This window comes from Lithobates pipiens, unplaced genomic scaffold (assembly GCF_037356315.1).
Source record: "Lithobates pipiens isolate NorthernLeopardFrog02 unplaced genomic scaffold, aLitPip1_a1.2 Scaffold_23, whole genome shotgun sequence".
Lineage (NCBI taxonomy): Eukaryota > Metazoa > Chordata > Amphibia > Anura > Ranidae > Lithobates > Lithobates pipiens.
This window is the reverse complement of record NW_027507785.1, coordinates 103,728,881-103,743,680: the sequence shown is the minus strand read 5'-3', so window position 1 is coordinate 103,743,680 and position 14,800 is coordinate 103,728,881. Positions and strand designations below refer to the sequence as shown.

At 42.0% G+C, this 14,800-nt stretch overlaps 1 protein-coding gene across 1 annotated transcript in view; it reads left to right on the top strand.

The window, feature by feature from the left end:
* The window catches only part of SYN2 (synapsin II), a 480,921-nt gene extending 472,706 nt beyond the window's left edge, over positions 1–8,215 (top strand). Inside the window, exon 13 of the mRNA XM_077452122.1 lies at positions 7,724–8,215. Coding sequence (XP_077308248.1) covers positions 7,724–7,859 — 136 coding nt within the window. The 3' untranslated portion in view covers positions 7,860–8,215. The remainder of the gene's footprint in view (positions 1–7,723) is intronic.
* Positions 8,216–14,800: the final 6,585 nt, after the last annotated feature.

Below are 14,800 nucleotides of genomic sequence, written 5' to 3'. Positions count from 1 at the left end.
TCCCCATGTTGATGGGACAAGGGTCTTGCATAGTGTGGGGCGTGGACTTGGCCGCCTGAGCCATGATTGACTTTAGGCACCTTGCCTTGGGCCAATCATGGCTCTCACAGCAGAACTTGCTGTGATTGGCCAAAGCATGCAGGTCAGGTGCATAACTCAAACATTGGGCTCATCCCTAGTGACAGGCAGATCCTCAGCTTTGACCATGTGAGCTAACCTCTTGGTTTTCTTCAGGAGCTTAAAGGTTAAAAGAGAAGTGTGAGAATTAAAAAAAAAAAAAACATATTCATCTAAACTATCCCCCACCTGCTCTACACTGAAAACTAAGAGATCAAAGACTGCTAAGCTAAATGTTAAAAATGCTTAAAAATCATCATCAATCAATACTATAACACACTTAGTTGGTGTGTTAGGCTGGCCATACATTACACAGTTTTTTGTACAATTTTTCTTTTTTGATTTATCAAAACCATATACAGTGGTGTGAAAAAGTGTTTGCCCCCTTCCTCATTTCCTGTTCCTTTGCATGTTTGTCACACTTAAGTGTTTCGGAACATCAAACCAATTTAAACAATAGTCAAGGACAACACAAGTAAACACAAAATGCAATTTGTAAATGAAGGTGTTTATTATTAAAGGTGAAAAAAAATCCAAACCATCATGGCCATGTGTGAAAAAGTGATTGCCCCCTTGTTAAAACATACTATAACTGTGGTTGTCCACACCTGAGTTCAATTTCTCTAGCCACACCCAGGCCTGATTATTGCCACACCTGTTCACAATCAAGGCATCACTTAAATAGGAGCTGCTTGACACAGTAAGGTCCACCAGAAGATCCTTAAAAGCTACACATCATGCCGAGACCCAAAGAAATTCAGGAACAATTGAGAAAGAAAGTAATTGAGATCTATCAGTCTGGAAAGGGTTATAAAGCCATTTCCAAAGCTTTGGGAATCCAGCGAACCACAGTGAGAGCCATTATCCACAAATGGCGAAGACATGGAACAGTGGTGAACCTTCCCAGGAGTGGCCGGCCGCCCAAAATTACCCCAAGAGCGCAGCGACGACTCATCCAAGAGGTCACAAAAGACCCCACAACAACGTCCAAGGAACTGCAGGCCTCACTTGCCTCAGTTAAGGTCAGCGTTCATGCCTCCACCATCAGGAAAAGACTGGGCAAAAATGGCCTGCATGGCAGAGTTCCAAGGAGAAAACCACTGCTGAGCAAAAAGAACATCAAAGCTCGTCTCAATTTCTCCACAACACATCTTGATGATCCCCAAGACTTTTGGGACAACATTCTGTGGACCGATGAGACAAAAGTGGAACTCTTTGGAAGGTGTGTGTCCAAGTATATCTGGCGTAGAAGGAACACTGCATTTCATAAAAAGAACATTATACCAACAGTAAAATATGGTGGTGGTAGTGTGATGGTCTGGGGCTGTTTTGCTGCTTCAGGACCTGGAAGACTTGCCGTGATAAAAGGAACTATGAATTCTGCTGTCTACCAAGAGATCCTGAAGGAGAATGTCCGACCATCTGTTCGTGTACTCAAGCTGAAACGAACTTGGGTTCTGCAGCAGGACAATGATCCTAAACACACCAGCAAGTCCACCACCGAATGGCTGAAGAAACACAAAATGAAGACTTTGGAGTGGCCTAACCAAAGTCCTGACCTGAATCCTATTGAGATGTTGTGGTATGACCTTAAAAAGGCCGTTCATGCTCGAAAACCCTCTAATGTAACTGAATTAGGACAATTCTGCAAAGATGAGTGGGCCAAAATTCCTCCAGGACGCTGTAAAAGCCTCATTGCACGTTATCGCAAACGCTTGGTTGCAGTTGTTGCTGCTAAGGGTGGCCCAACCAGTTATTAGGTTTAGGGGGCAATCACTTTTTCACACAGGGCCATGATGGTTTGGATTTTTTTTCACCTTTAATAATAAACACCTTCATTTACAAATTGCATTTTGTGTTTACTTGTGTTGTCCTTGACTATTGTTTAAATTGGTTTGATGTTCCGAAACACTTAAGTGTGACAAACATGCAAAGGAACAGGAAATGAGGAAGGGGGCAAACACTTTTTCACACCACTGTATGAGGTCAAACCTAAATGCTTTCAATTTGTATGCAATCAGGCCCTTGTACTACATAGTTGAAGGTAAATCTAAAGGAAATTTAATAAGAAAATTGTATAATGTATGGGCAGCAGCATCGAGGCAGATAAATAAGTCATAGAATGCAGTGTTCAAAATTTCTGCACAATCATAAATAGAAAATACACAAAGAATTGGTAAATTATTGGTTACATTTTTTTTTTTTCCATTTATGTGTTTTATGTTTGCTTTAATTTAATGGCTCTACAGAAACATATTTGAAGTGATTACAATACATTAATCTCAACTAAAGGAGCCAGCACCAGAAAACATAACTCAATAATCGTTTTTTGTATATCAGCAGCACCTTTAAGTAAATATAATTACATTTAACGTTGTCTGATACCCTGCCACTGCCAGTAGAACAGGGATATATTTTAATTTAAATTCCTCTCCTTTGGCTATGTGATAGCTTGTAGCTTGGATACATATATAATCAAAATTTAAAGCAATATTCTTTTTTAAGTGTGTATTTTGCCTTTGAAGTTGCAGATTTTAAAACTGCGTGATTTTAGTTTTTTTTTTTTTACATTATTTTTGTTTTTTACACCTGCAAGTGCATTATGTAACAGTACAAAATGATCTTTCCTAACTTTGCATTCAGTGCTAAGCAGTTATATTATTAGAAACACATCCTATCACGTGAGTGCAATGCGGTTATTACCAGTGGAGATCACTCAAAAAGCAGGAAGCGCTTGGTTTTAGTCACTAATCTCAAAATATTGCATTTCTTCTGACAAGAGATGACTGAACTATCACACCTTGTCCAAAAAAAGCCATACGTCTTATATACTATACTTTACTGGCACATACTGACACAGTTAACTATTTCAATACTGGGCAATTTCACCCCTTTCCTGTCCCGGGCCAATCTTTCAGTACTGTCGCACTTTGAATGACAATTGCGCGGTCAGGCAACACTGTACCTAAATTAAATGTTTATCATTTTTTGAGACAGAGAGCTTTCTTTTGGTTGTATTTAATCACCACTATTTTTTTTTTGCTAAACATACAAAAAAAAACAGAAAATTTGAAAAAAAACGAAAAACTTTTTTTCTTAGTTTCTGCAAAAAAATTTTGCAAACAAATCTTCACTGATGTGTGCTGATGAGCTGCACTAATGGGCACTGATAGGCTGCACTGATGGGCACTAATGAGGTAGCACTGATGAGCATTAAAGAGGAAGTAAAGGCAACATTAAAAAAAAAAAAAAAGCACACCCTGTAAGGTAAAGGCATAATGAGCTCATTATGAATAACTTACCTGAGAACGAAGCCCCCTAAGTGGTCCTCCGTCTTCCTCTTCGCCGCTGCCATGTATTCCGGAGCGACTTCCGGGTCTCGCTGCTCCGGTGCTGTAATTCGCCGGAGCAGCGATGACGTCACTCGCACGCATGCGCATGGGAGCCGACACTCGCGGCATATCGCCGCGAGCTACGGCCTGCCCCAGTGCGCCTGCGCGCCGCTGTCTTCGGGTAAATATCTCCTAAACCGTATAGGTTTAGGAGATATTTCTTGGACCTACAGGTAAGCCTTAATCTAGGCTTACCTGTAGGTCAAAGTTGGTTGTAAGGGTTTACAACCACTTTAATGAAGTGGCACTGATGAGGGGGCACTGATAGGCTGTACTGATGGGCACCAAGAGGCTGCACTAATAGTTGGCACTGATGGGGCTGCACTGATAATTAGGGCACTGATGATCAGTGTCCTGATTATCAGTGTAAATAATGTGCTGACAGGCTTGCTGGCTAACAGCTCTCTTTTCCTCACACAGACACAGCGTGGGAGGAAAGGGCTGCTGATAACCGGCATGACTGTTTATATCAGCTGTGATTGGATACAGCTGATCACATGGTAAAGGACTTCTGTGATTGGGTCTGAAGGACACTGAAGTCACAGAGCATGCCAGATGCATGCCCAGAGCTAGATGACCATGCTGTAGCCGTCTATTGGCTATGGAATGGTCAGGAAGTAGTTAAACTTGTTGTAAACCCTTACATATACCCAGTGAAGTGACTAGCTTCAGGTGATACACAGATATGAAACAAATCATACTACATAAGTTGTGCCTGTTTATCTGTGGCCCCAGCCTCCTAAAAACACACATTTTAAACAGTATTTCTCCACTCCAGAAGCAGGGGGTGGGAATCTGATGTTATTCACTGCACAGTATAGAGCAGAGAGTTGAGTGTAATCGGAGATCTGAGTGGAAGGAATGGACACACCCCCCTCATACCAGCTCCTAATTGTTTCTCTGAGACCAGAAGCTGTCAGTGACACTCAGACTCTGTCCTGGAAACGCAGGATCAAGTGCGTTCCCAGCATAAACACATGGCACTTATAAGTGGCACTGTGGAAAAAAAAGCCTACTTTTTCACTGGTCTTTGACATAACACCTGTGCATCCCAATGAGGGAAAACACAGCCCGTGCACTAGTGTACGCCAAAGTACACGCATGTAGGCCAATTTCCCCAAAATTGTAACATGCACTGGCCAAGCTGATATGTGTATGTTGGTCATCAGCATCATCAGCAAATCATTACTGCTTACTGACTGGTTGCTAAAGGTTACAGCACACGTTACGGCTGACTGATTAATTGCTAGAGCTTACAGTAAATGATTTCTGCTTGTTAATTGGCTGCTAGAGATTATTGCAGGTGAGTCATCTGTACACAACAATAGGGCAGAGCTGGGCAGCATTAGTACTAGCACTTCACACTGAGATATCGGGACACAGCACGGGACTAAATCCTCAAGGGACGAGGGAATTTAAACTGGGATAGTTGGCAAGTATGAGGCAGCTGCTGTGGGCCCCACCACAATGACAGGGCCAAGGGCAGCTGCCCCTTTTGCCCTGCCTTAAAGACGGCCCTGTGCACAATGTATCTGCAGTGTGAGATCTAAGAACCTGCTACTTCTAAATGCTATTCTCAGGAAATTTTAAGTGGTATTTGCTGGAGAGTGGAGACTATAGCATGAGGAGGCAAAATCCTACTTGCACCAACATGGATACCTTCATGCAGAGATAAAGTACAGAACAAGGCATGGAAAGTCAGCAATAGAGAAAAATCAGCTGCAGGGAGACATAGGCAACACTGGTGCCCAGTCCTTTGCTCTCCGTTTGCCTTATTTGGGCACAGCCACCAGAATTCAGTTCCTCTTTAATTGAGGATTTTGATCTCTTCATTTGCTAGAAATAAACATATTTAATTATGATTCATCGTCAATGAAGATCCTTTAAGGTTGCATTCATACTTCTGCATTTTGGTATGGTTAGTACAGTGTGCTGAACAAAAATCGTTATTTAAGTGTTTAATGGTAAAACACACTTTCCGTAGAAATGGATGGTAAAATGTCCAAAGCCTGTCATTCACCTGCTCTCTACTCTGCCCCTTCAGCGTTCACTGGAGCCCTGGGCCACGGAGGGGGCGGTAGCGGCTGGCTCAGTCTCCTAGCGACTTGCTCAGAGGCTGAGCCAGCTGCCACTCAGGAATGTGGGTGGATCCCGACTTTAACGTCAGGATCGATCCAGGGCCTTGACCTGCTCAGTGACTTCAGCCGACAGCACATACTTACATCTTATTGCTTTTACTATAGTATTCAGCACATTTCAGTACAATGGCTATTTTTCAGGCAATGTAAAAAAAAAAAAAAATCTGAATATGATTTACCCTGTAAGGGGTCAAATTTCAAGGGGTATGAATACTCTTTCAAGGCACTGTGTGTGTGTGTGTGTGTGTGTGTGTATATATATATATATATATATATACATATACATATACATATATATATATATATATATATATATATATATATATATATATATATATATATATATATATATATATATATATATATATATATAGACACACTCACTGGCCACTTTATTAGATACTCCTGTTCAATTGCTTGGTAACACAAATTGCTAATCAGCCGCCAATCACATGGCAGCAACTCAATGCATTTAGGCATCTATGCATGGTTAAGACAGCTTGCTGTTTAAACCCAGCATCAGGATGGGGAAGAAAGGGGATTTAAGTGACTTTGAACATGGCATGGTTGTTAGAGTCAAAAGGCTGGTCTGAGTATTTAAAAAACGACTGATATATTGGGATTTTCACACATGGATCCACCCTGCCTTGTAGCAACGGTTCAGGCTGGTGGTGTAATGGTGTAGGGCAGTGGTCATCAACTTCTGTCCTCCGGGCCCACTAACAGGCCAGGTTTGCAAGATAACTGAAATACATCACAGGTGATATAATTTGCTGTTCAGTGATTGCAGTATTCTAGTCTGCATCTCCCCAAGGTAATACATAAAACCTGGCCTCTTAGTGGGCCCTGAGGACAGGGTTGATGACCACTGGTGTAGGGGATATTTTCTTGGCACACTTTGGGCCCCTTAATACCAATTGAGCATCGGCCTACCTGATTATTGTTGCTGACCATGTCAATCCCTTTATGACTACAGTGTACCCATCTTCTGATGGCTCCTTCCAGCAGGATAATGCACCAAGTCACAAAACTCAAATCATCTCATACTGGTTTCTGGAATATGACAATGAGGTCACTCTTCTCCAGTGGCCTCCACAGTCATCAGATCAAAATCCAATAGAGCACCTTTGGGATGTGTTGGAATGGGAGATTCACATTATGGATGCACAGCCAACAAATGTGTAGCAACTGTGTGATGCTATCATGTCAATATGGACCAAAATCTCTGAGGAATGTTTCCAACACCTTGTTGAATCTATTCCACAAAGAATTAAAGCAATGCAAAAGGGGGTCCAACCCGGTACTAGCAAGGTGTACCTAATAAAGTGCGCAGTGAGTGTATATATTTATCCTATACATCTATATGGAAAAACATGATTTAAATAATCTTATCCATATTATCAGCGCCTTGAGGCAATTCAGTTTGCGTTGTGCGCTATACAAATATCTCATTCATTCATTCATATTGCCCTTATGTTTAGAAAAAATAGAATTACATTGAGCTAATGTTACCGCTACACTCTCTGAAAAAATTTTCAGAGAGCCATGTTGGGTGAAAGACATTCCAGATATCAGGGTAATTATCACATTACACTTTGTTTTTGCTGTTTTTTGCATAGATATTTACTAGAGCTATCCTAAGGCCCATTTCACACTTGTGTGACTTGTCCTGCAACTTGGGACTGCAAAGTCGCATAAGTCGTACCTCATGATTTCCAATGAGTACCATTCATATCCGTGCGACTACAAGTCGCACTGACTTCAACGTAGTCCCTGTACTACTTTGGTCCAACTTTGATGCGACTTTGAAGTCGCGGTAGTGTGAAAGGGGCCATAATGTGTTCTCCTGTGTGATAAGTTCACAAAGAAGGCTTTGTAAAACAGACAATCATGCCACAGGTGCTTGCTATGACTTCTCTTACATTATTTTATATCAATGAGATAAGTCTTCAGTTAAGTAAAATGTGCTTCATCTCATAACCAAGCCGTTAGTCTTGTGTGGTCTTGGCTGTTAAGGTATTTATTTTCCTGTTAAAACATGGTTGTAATCATTTTTTTTTCCTGATGTTTGTTTAGCAAGTCTCAGTCTTTGACCAATGCCTTCAACTTCACCCAGTCATCCTTCTTCAGATCATCAAGCAATGAGGATGAAGCCAAAGCAGACACTATCCGCAATCTGAGGAAGTCTTTTGCCAGTCTATTCTCAGAATAATTGAGCTGATTGCTATAGCCAGTTCTGGTTAATAGGCTTCAGGAAACAAAGGCTTCTACACTTCTCACTGGCTTCTGCGTTTGTGCTAATTACTGGTTGCTTCTAAGCAAATGCTGTAAAGTGTAACCAATATCAATGTATAACCTACATGAATGTCAAGTTTAAAACTCTTCAATCAGTTTCCGTAAACTTTCCATGATATATTGCAGATGTCATCTAATGTACAAATTTATAGTAGAGTGATAAGCGATTTGCTAGCTGTCAGGATCCTTACACCTTCCTCAAAATGTCTTGCATTTCAGTTACAATTTTGCTCTGTAAATAACAAAAAAATAAAAAAACGGGAGGTGTGTGAACCAGCAACATTTACTGCATAACTCCCAACTTTTGAACATGGGAAAGCGGAACGCCCTGGCGGCTCATGTAGCGTGCTCAATGTCAATGAAATATATGACCATGTGGCCATCAAATTATGTTATGAGCATCCCTACCCCTTAACATACATCACCTGTGGGGTAGGGAATCCCCTGCCTACAGCTCATTGGACCAGGAATAACAGCTGACTCCAAGTTCAGATCCAAAACTAGTTATGAACAGATGCAATCTCATCTTTAGTAATGATAATGCAACATAGCATAGAGCAGCGATCATCAGTATGGAACCTAAAACATAGCTTATAGAGTGCAGATGTTTGGAGTAAATACGTTATGGAAGTTACTGCCCATTGCTGGCCAGTGGGAGTAAAGTATTTCCAGCATCAGCTGTCAGTAGGAGTAAGATTGCCCATGTGTTTGAAGTTAGTAGTGGGGAGACTACTCTGGCATCAATGGTCAGTTAGGGAAAGAATGCCCCAGTGGTAATAGGGCAGGCAAGAATGCCCCATTATCGGCCTTCTGTTAGAGGATAAAAAGCCCTGGTGTCAGCGATCTGTGAAATATTGTCCTGGTATCAGTGGTCAGAAAAAGAAAGCTAGTGCCCAATGGTTGCTCTCAGTGAAAAGAACCCCTGGATTATTCCCCAGCACTAAGGTCAGTGGGATAATACAAAAAAAAAATGTTCCCAGCATTAGTGCCAGTGGAATAGTAAAAAGAAAAACATGTTTCCAGCATTGGTGTGATGGGTTCATGAAACAATCCCCCGCTTTGGTGTCGGTAAGATAATACAAACAAATTCCCAGCATTTGTGTCAGTGGGATAATCACCGGCGTTAAAGGGGAGCAGTTATATACACATTTGTGACCATAAAATAACAACCAAACAAATCATATAAGTTGAGTGTAGTTTAAAACATTGTGACAATTCCAAATTTTGTATATATATCAATTTTGTGCTTCACATCAATCTTCTATAGTGAAATCCAGTGATGGCTGGTGCATGTAGATTAGTGGTTGGGCGCATGGATTAGGAGGGTGGTGCACTTGCGCTCCTAATGGACGGGCCGCCATTGGTGAAATAACCATGTGCTGCACACTCTGCCACCTCAAACTTCTCCCCTGGTGCTTGAACCTACTGAAACGAGGACGGGGTGTGCATTCTCCTTTAAGGGCATGTTATAGCCTGGATTTATGTTGCAAGCCAAGATGGATCTATATCTTTCTCCAAAGGCTTCATCTACCTCAACTTTTCCTTACCATGTCATTTATCATATTTAAATCTCCACAGGTGCTCAAAAAAATTAAAGATTAAACAATGATAGTGTTTTCTGTATAAGCATATACATTTATTAAACTTTAAGTAAAAAACAAACACATACATGGTACTGTGCGCTGGACTGGTGCACCACAGATTATTGGCTTTACGTCTCAAGGCATGATTGGCAGCCGCACTTCATTTATTCAAGTTTGCACTGTTCCCTTAAGGTGTGGATGGAAACTGTGCTGTGTGTCTCACAGACTCACACTGTCCCCTTAGGCTGATGTATAACCTCCCTTAAGGGGACAGTGCAAGTTCACAAGAACTATTCAGACATGGTCAGGCAGAAGATCATGGGACACTGGGATTTTAGTGAAATTTACGGACACTGGAGGGGTATGTTCACTGTAATATTGTAGCATCAGGCACTTAAGCCCTGAAGTTTAGAAACAGATTTCTGCATAACTAGTACAGGTCAGGGTTTAGGGTGACAGGGTCGGCACGTAGAGATCATCATATCATGCTGCTGTCAGTTACACATCCATGTGTATAAAGAGTTCTAAATTACTGCCCTTCCTGGCATTGCTATCTCATTGGGTCCTTGTTTTTGTCTCTACACAGTGTGCACATTTTGTTAGTGAACTAGTTTTCTACGTAGTTTTGTTTTACCAGCTCCGAGGCCATACACCAAAATGCTAGCAGTGAAGGATTACAGTTTCCCCTACTAATCTAGTTATTGAGCAAACTGTCCCATCCAGCCTCTCTGCCGCCAACCTTCCTACTAAATCAGTTGATATCCAAGCCATGGGTGGCACTGCAAAAATTGACTGAGTTGGATGGAAAATTATTGGCTGAACATTGACCCAATCTTATCAGATACAGCCACTGTTCATGTTCACGGAAACCATGAATACCATGGCTATCTGCATACTATAGCCAGCAGTGGAAATTTCAACATCCACACAGTTTAGCATGGATGGGAGAATTTATTATTTTTCTGTATTGTCAGTGGCTTCAACTGCTTATGGGAGTTGCAGCATTTGGCATTTATACATTAGAAAGAGATGCTGTTGTCAATGTCAGAAACCATGAATCAGACAGAGACAGAAGTACAATTAAATCACACTTGTCTATTAAATAAAAAGAAAACAAAAAAGCGTAGTCAAAACATAGCCAGAGTCCAGTAACCGGATAGAGTAGTCAGCCAGGCCAGAGTTCAATAACCAGATCGGGTAATCAGCCAGGCCAGAAGTCAGGTATCCAAGTAGAGCAACAGCAAGCAGGATAAGGAGCCAGAAGGGATGTCAGCAAGCCAGTCTTTAAACAGAACCGCAGGAGATGGTTTCTTGTGATGTGACCAAGGCGAAGGCAGAGGTGAAGTGAGCTGGACAGCTTTAAGTAGGCAGGTCAGACAAGCATGATCAGGAACAGCTGGTAACTGTGGAGAGAGATGAGAGCTGGCAATTAGCCGACAGCTGAGCAGCCAGCCCAGAGAAGGAAGGGCTAAGCCAGCCCTGACAGTCAACAGCTGTTGCCCTCACACTGAGCCTGGGACTAATGGGCTGCAGAGTAGGGAGGGTAGTGAGGATAAAAACATTGAAGGTGGATGAAAGGCATATTTTTAGGAAAAATTACACTGTATTTTGGATCAAGGAAGATTGCTTTGGGCACTCGAGTATTAATTCTACATTAGATTTCAATAGTTTTATTGAAATTTAAAATTTACAGACAATAGTGCCAAGAGTTGCAATAGAGTAAAGAACAAATTACCATGGATTGATGCCATGCGTAGAATACAATAATGGAAGACAAATCGATAACAAGAATAGTGCGAACTACTGCATGACACATATAGTAGTGTAGGACCAGAGCTGTCTAAAACAAACATTAAGTGGTAGTATCTTAAGGCAAGTTATGAGATATCTGCTGATACCAGACAAGTCATTGTGACCAGTTTTCCTGAGCAGAGGCCAAACGTCCTTCACATATTAGTTTTACTGGTGTGTCACAAATATACCTTTCAGATAAGGTTGTTAACCTATGCAACTATCAAAACCCTTTAAGACCTATGCTGGCTTGTAATATCCTGAAGGAGCGTGAATTAGCTGGTGTGTGCGTGCAGCATTGTATATTTTCAAGGAAATACCGCCTACAATAGAATGAATGAATAAAAACACACATAGACTCAAGAAAATATAACTATTGCATTCAAGGGAATTCCGAATATGTACGAGCGATTCTCAGATTCCTGAACGCATGACTAAATGGTTCATTATAACAGAGTACTTGTATTTGGAGTAGAGTGAAAGAAACCACAAATGTGAATAATATGTTCCCAGTGGTTCATATAATATTTTTAGGGTGGGCTTGTTAGGTTTAAACAACAAAAATTCACTCCACAAAAGCTTACATATGTACATCAGATTGTAAAAGCAAGAAGCAAAGTTCTCATTTTGTTCATCCAGCTAATTCTAAATGTATCTGACCTTTAAGTAGTATCTGTGTTTTGGCTAGTGTACTGTATATCACACAATTGATTCTGCTGCTGGCAACACATCATATGCAGTAGAATCACCAAAAGAGCCTTCTACTTACCCTTTTGGAATTGTTCCCTAGCTAGTATGGAATAGTGTCAAATTTCCATCACCAGCGAAGAGGCAACATCTTGCTCTACTCCTGGCTAGCAGGGGAGCAGCTTAATGAAACAGGTAAGTGGTTTCTTAACAATCTGTGAAGAGTAGTAAATAACATTTTAAGCAAGCCCTCGCTAAAGTCATTCAAGTCATTCTCTTAGTAGTTTAGCTCACCCTACTTACCCATCACTGCAAAGTTCTGGTCATTCTCTTCTTCCCCCCCTCTCCTCTCTCACGTAGTAAATTTTAATGGGTATCTATTTCTGCCAGGTACCCACTCCCTCTTCTGCTCTGCTCACCTAGGAAAACAGCGCGCAAGTTGGCCCCCCGATCGCCCATAACTTCCTTGGACATGTCACACGTCTAGTTTGCCGTGTCTCATGCATGTTAGTGGAGCTGGCTGTGAAAACCAGGAAATCAGAGACCACTTCCTACAAGATGGGACCCGAAAACCAGTGAACCGGTGAAGAACTAGCCCGGGTGAGGACAGCACTGGATCCCTGGGCTGGAAAGTGTCTTTTTTTTATATAAAAATCAGCAGCTACAGTATTTGTAGCTGCTGACTTTTAATCTTTTCTGAAATTAATGAAGTTCCTCTTTAAGCAACTTTCTATATTTTTATTTTCTAGGAGCAGGGTGAGCTGAGCAGCTGAGAAAAGAACTTGAAAGATCTCAGTGAGGGCTTGTTTAAAATTGCTTGTTAAAAATATGTAAATACCTGAATGTCCATATCCTGATCACGTGTTTCTTACCTTAAACAGTTCCTGTTGTCAAGACTGTCCTAATGGAAAAACTCAGGTTGATACAATTCGCCATATCTTCTGTTCTGAAGATTGAGATCCCAAGTAAAGCCTAGTACACACAAGCCGAATATCGGCCTACTCAATAGAAACTGGCCAACATTTGGCCCGTGTGTATGACAGCCGGTCCGACAGAAGTTTAGCCGGCTTGAAAACCAGCCGCTGACCGACTCCCAATCAGCACTCTCAGCCAATGGCTGAGAGTACTGACCGGAGTGTTCTGGTGGGGGGCCGTCCCTGTGTCAGAACACAATAGCTCAGCGGGGGAGATCTCTGTACTAACGCTGTATCATTAGCACAGCAGCTCTGACCAACCTGATAGTGTCCACTAGGCTTTAGGAAACCACTGAAATCTGGACTTTACAATGTGGAAGTGCCCCTAAGAAACACATAAATTACATCTGTCTCATCCCATGTTCTACACAGTTGCAGCCTTGATGCCACACAGTGAAATAACCCCTATATAAACTTTACACCTTTTTACATGAGTAGCAGTACTGAGAATATAGCCTTACAATACTGTAGGTACAACGATAAGTAAAGTTTTCAGGTGGGAAAACATAGATGTGTTAGAAGATGTATTGAAACATGAAGATATGGATTTGCAGGCATTTGTATTCAACCCATGATTCTACTAGGTCACAATAGAGATGAAAATGATCCCAATGATTACCCAATGTGAGATCTCTTTATTATTATTATTATACAGGATATATATAGTGCCAACAGTTTGCACAGCACTTAACAAAATGAAGGCAGACATTGCTCCCCCTTCCTGCCCAGGCCATTTTTCAGCTTTCAACACTGTCACACTTTGAATGGAAATCACACGGTCGTGCTACACTATACCCAGATGAAAGTTTTATAGTTTTCTTCACACAAATAGAGATTTCTTTTGGTGGTATTTAATTACTGCTGGGTTTTTTATTTTTTACTTAAAAAAAAAAAAAGACTTGTAAAATTTATTGACAGAAACGAAGTAATTTTTTTCCTTCACTGATGTGCGCTGATGAAGCGGCACTGATGGGCACTGATAGGCTGAACTGGTGGGCATTGATGAGGTGGCACTGATGAGGAGACACTAATATGCCGCACTTATGGGCCCTGATAGGCTGCACTAATAGGTGGTACTCATAGGCAGCACTGGTGGGCACTGATAGCTGGCACGGATAGGTGGTACTGATGGGCATTGATGGTGGCACTGATGGGCGACACTGATGGGCATTGATGGACAGCAGTGATGGGCAGCACTAATAGGCAGGACTGATAGCCAGCACAGACTGGCATTACTAATAGGCACTGATTGGTGGCACTTGTGGGCAGTGGTGGGCACTGATTGCTGGCACTGGTAGGAACTCATCACTGGCACTAATTTGTGGCACTGGGGGCGCTATCATAATCAGGGTACTGATGATCAGTGCCCTGATTACATGTCTCCTGTGAGGAGATGCCGCTGATCGGCTCTCCTCGCCACAAACTCTGTCACTGTGAGGAGAGGGCCGTGGATTACCAGCATCTCCGTGTTCACATGTGACTGGCTGTGATTGGACACAGCCTATCACATAGTTAAAGAGCTGCATATGCAGTTCTTTACAGAGATCGGGGTGATGCCGTATCGTAGCAACATGGCCCACCTGCGATCGCGTGAGAACGGCTGCTCCGGGATGCTGCCATATGACGTTATCCCAGAATGAGAGCCGCCCCGCTCCGCCTTCATTTGATGGTGGGTGGGCAGCAACTAGTTAAAGAGAAGGGTTTTCATGGATTGTCTAATGATGGATAGATTAGGGGACAGTCGGACAGTTTGGGGTAGGGAGTTCCAAAGAATGGGAAAAGCTCTGGGGAAATCCTAGAGGCGAGCATGGGAGGAGGTGACA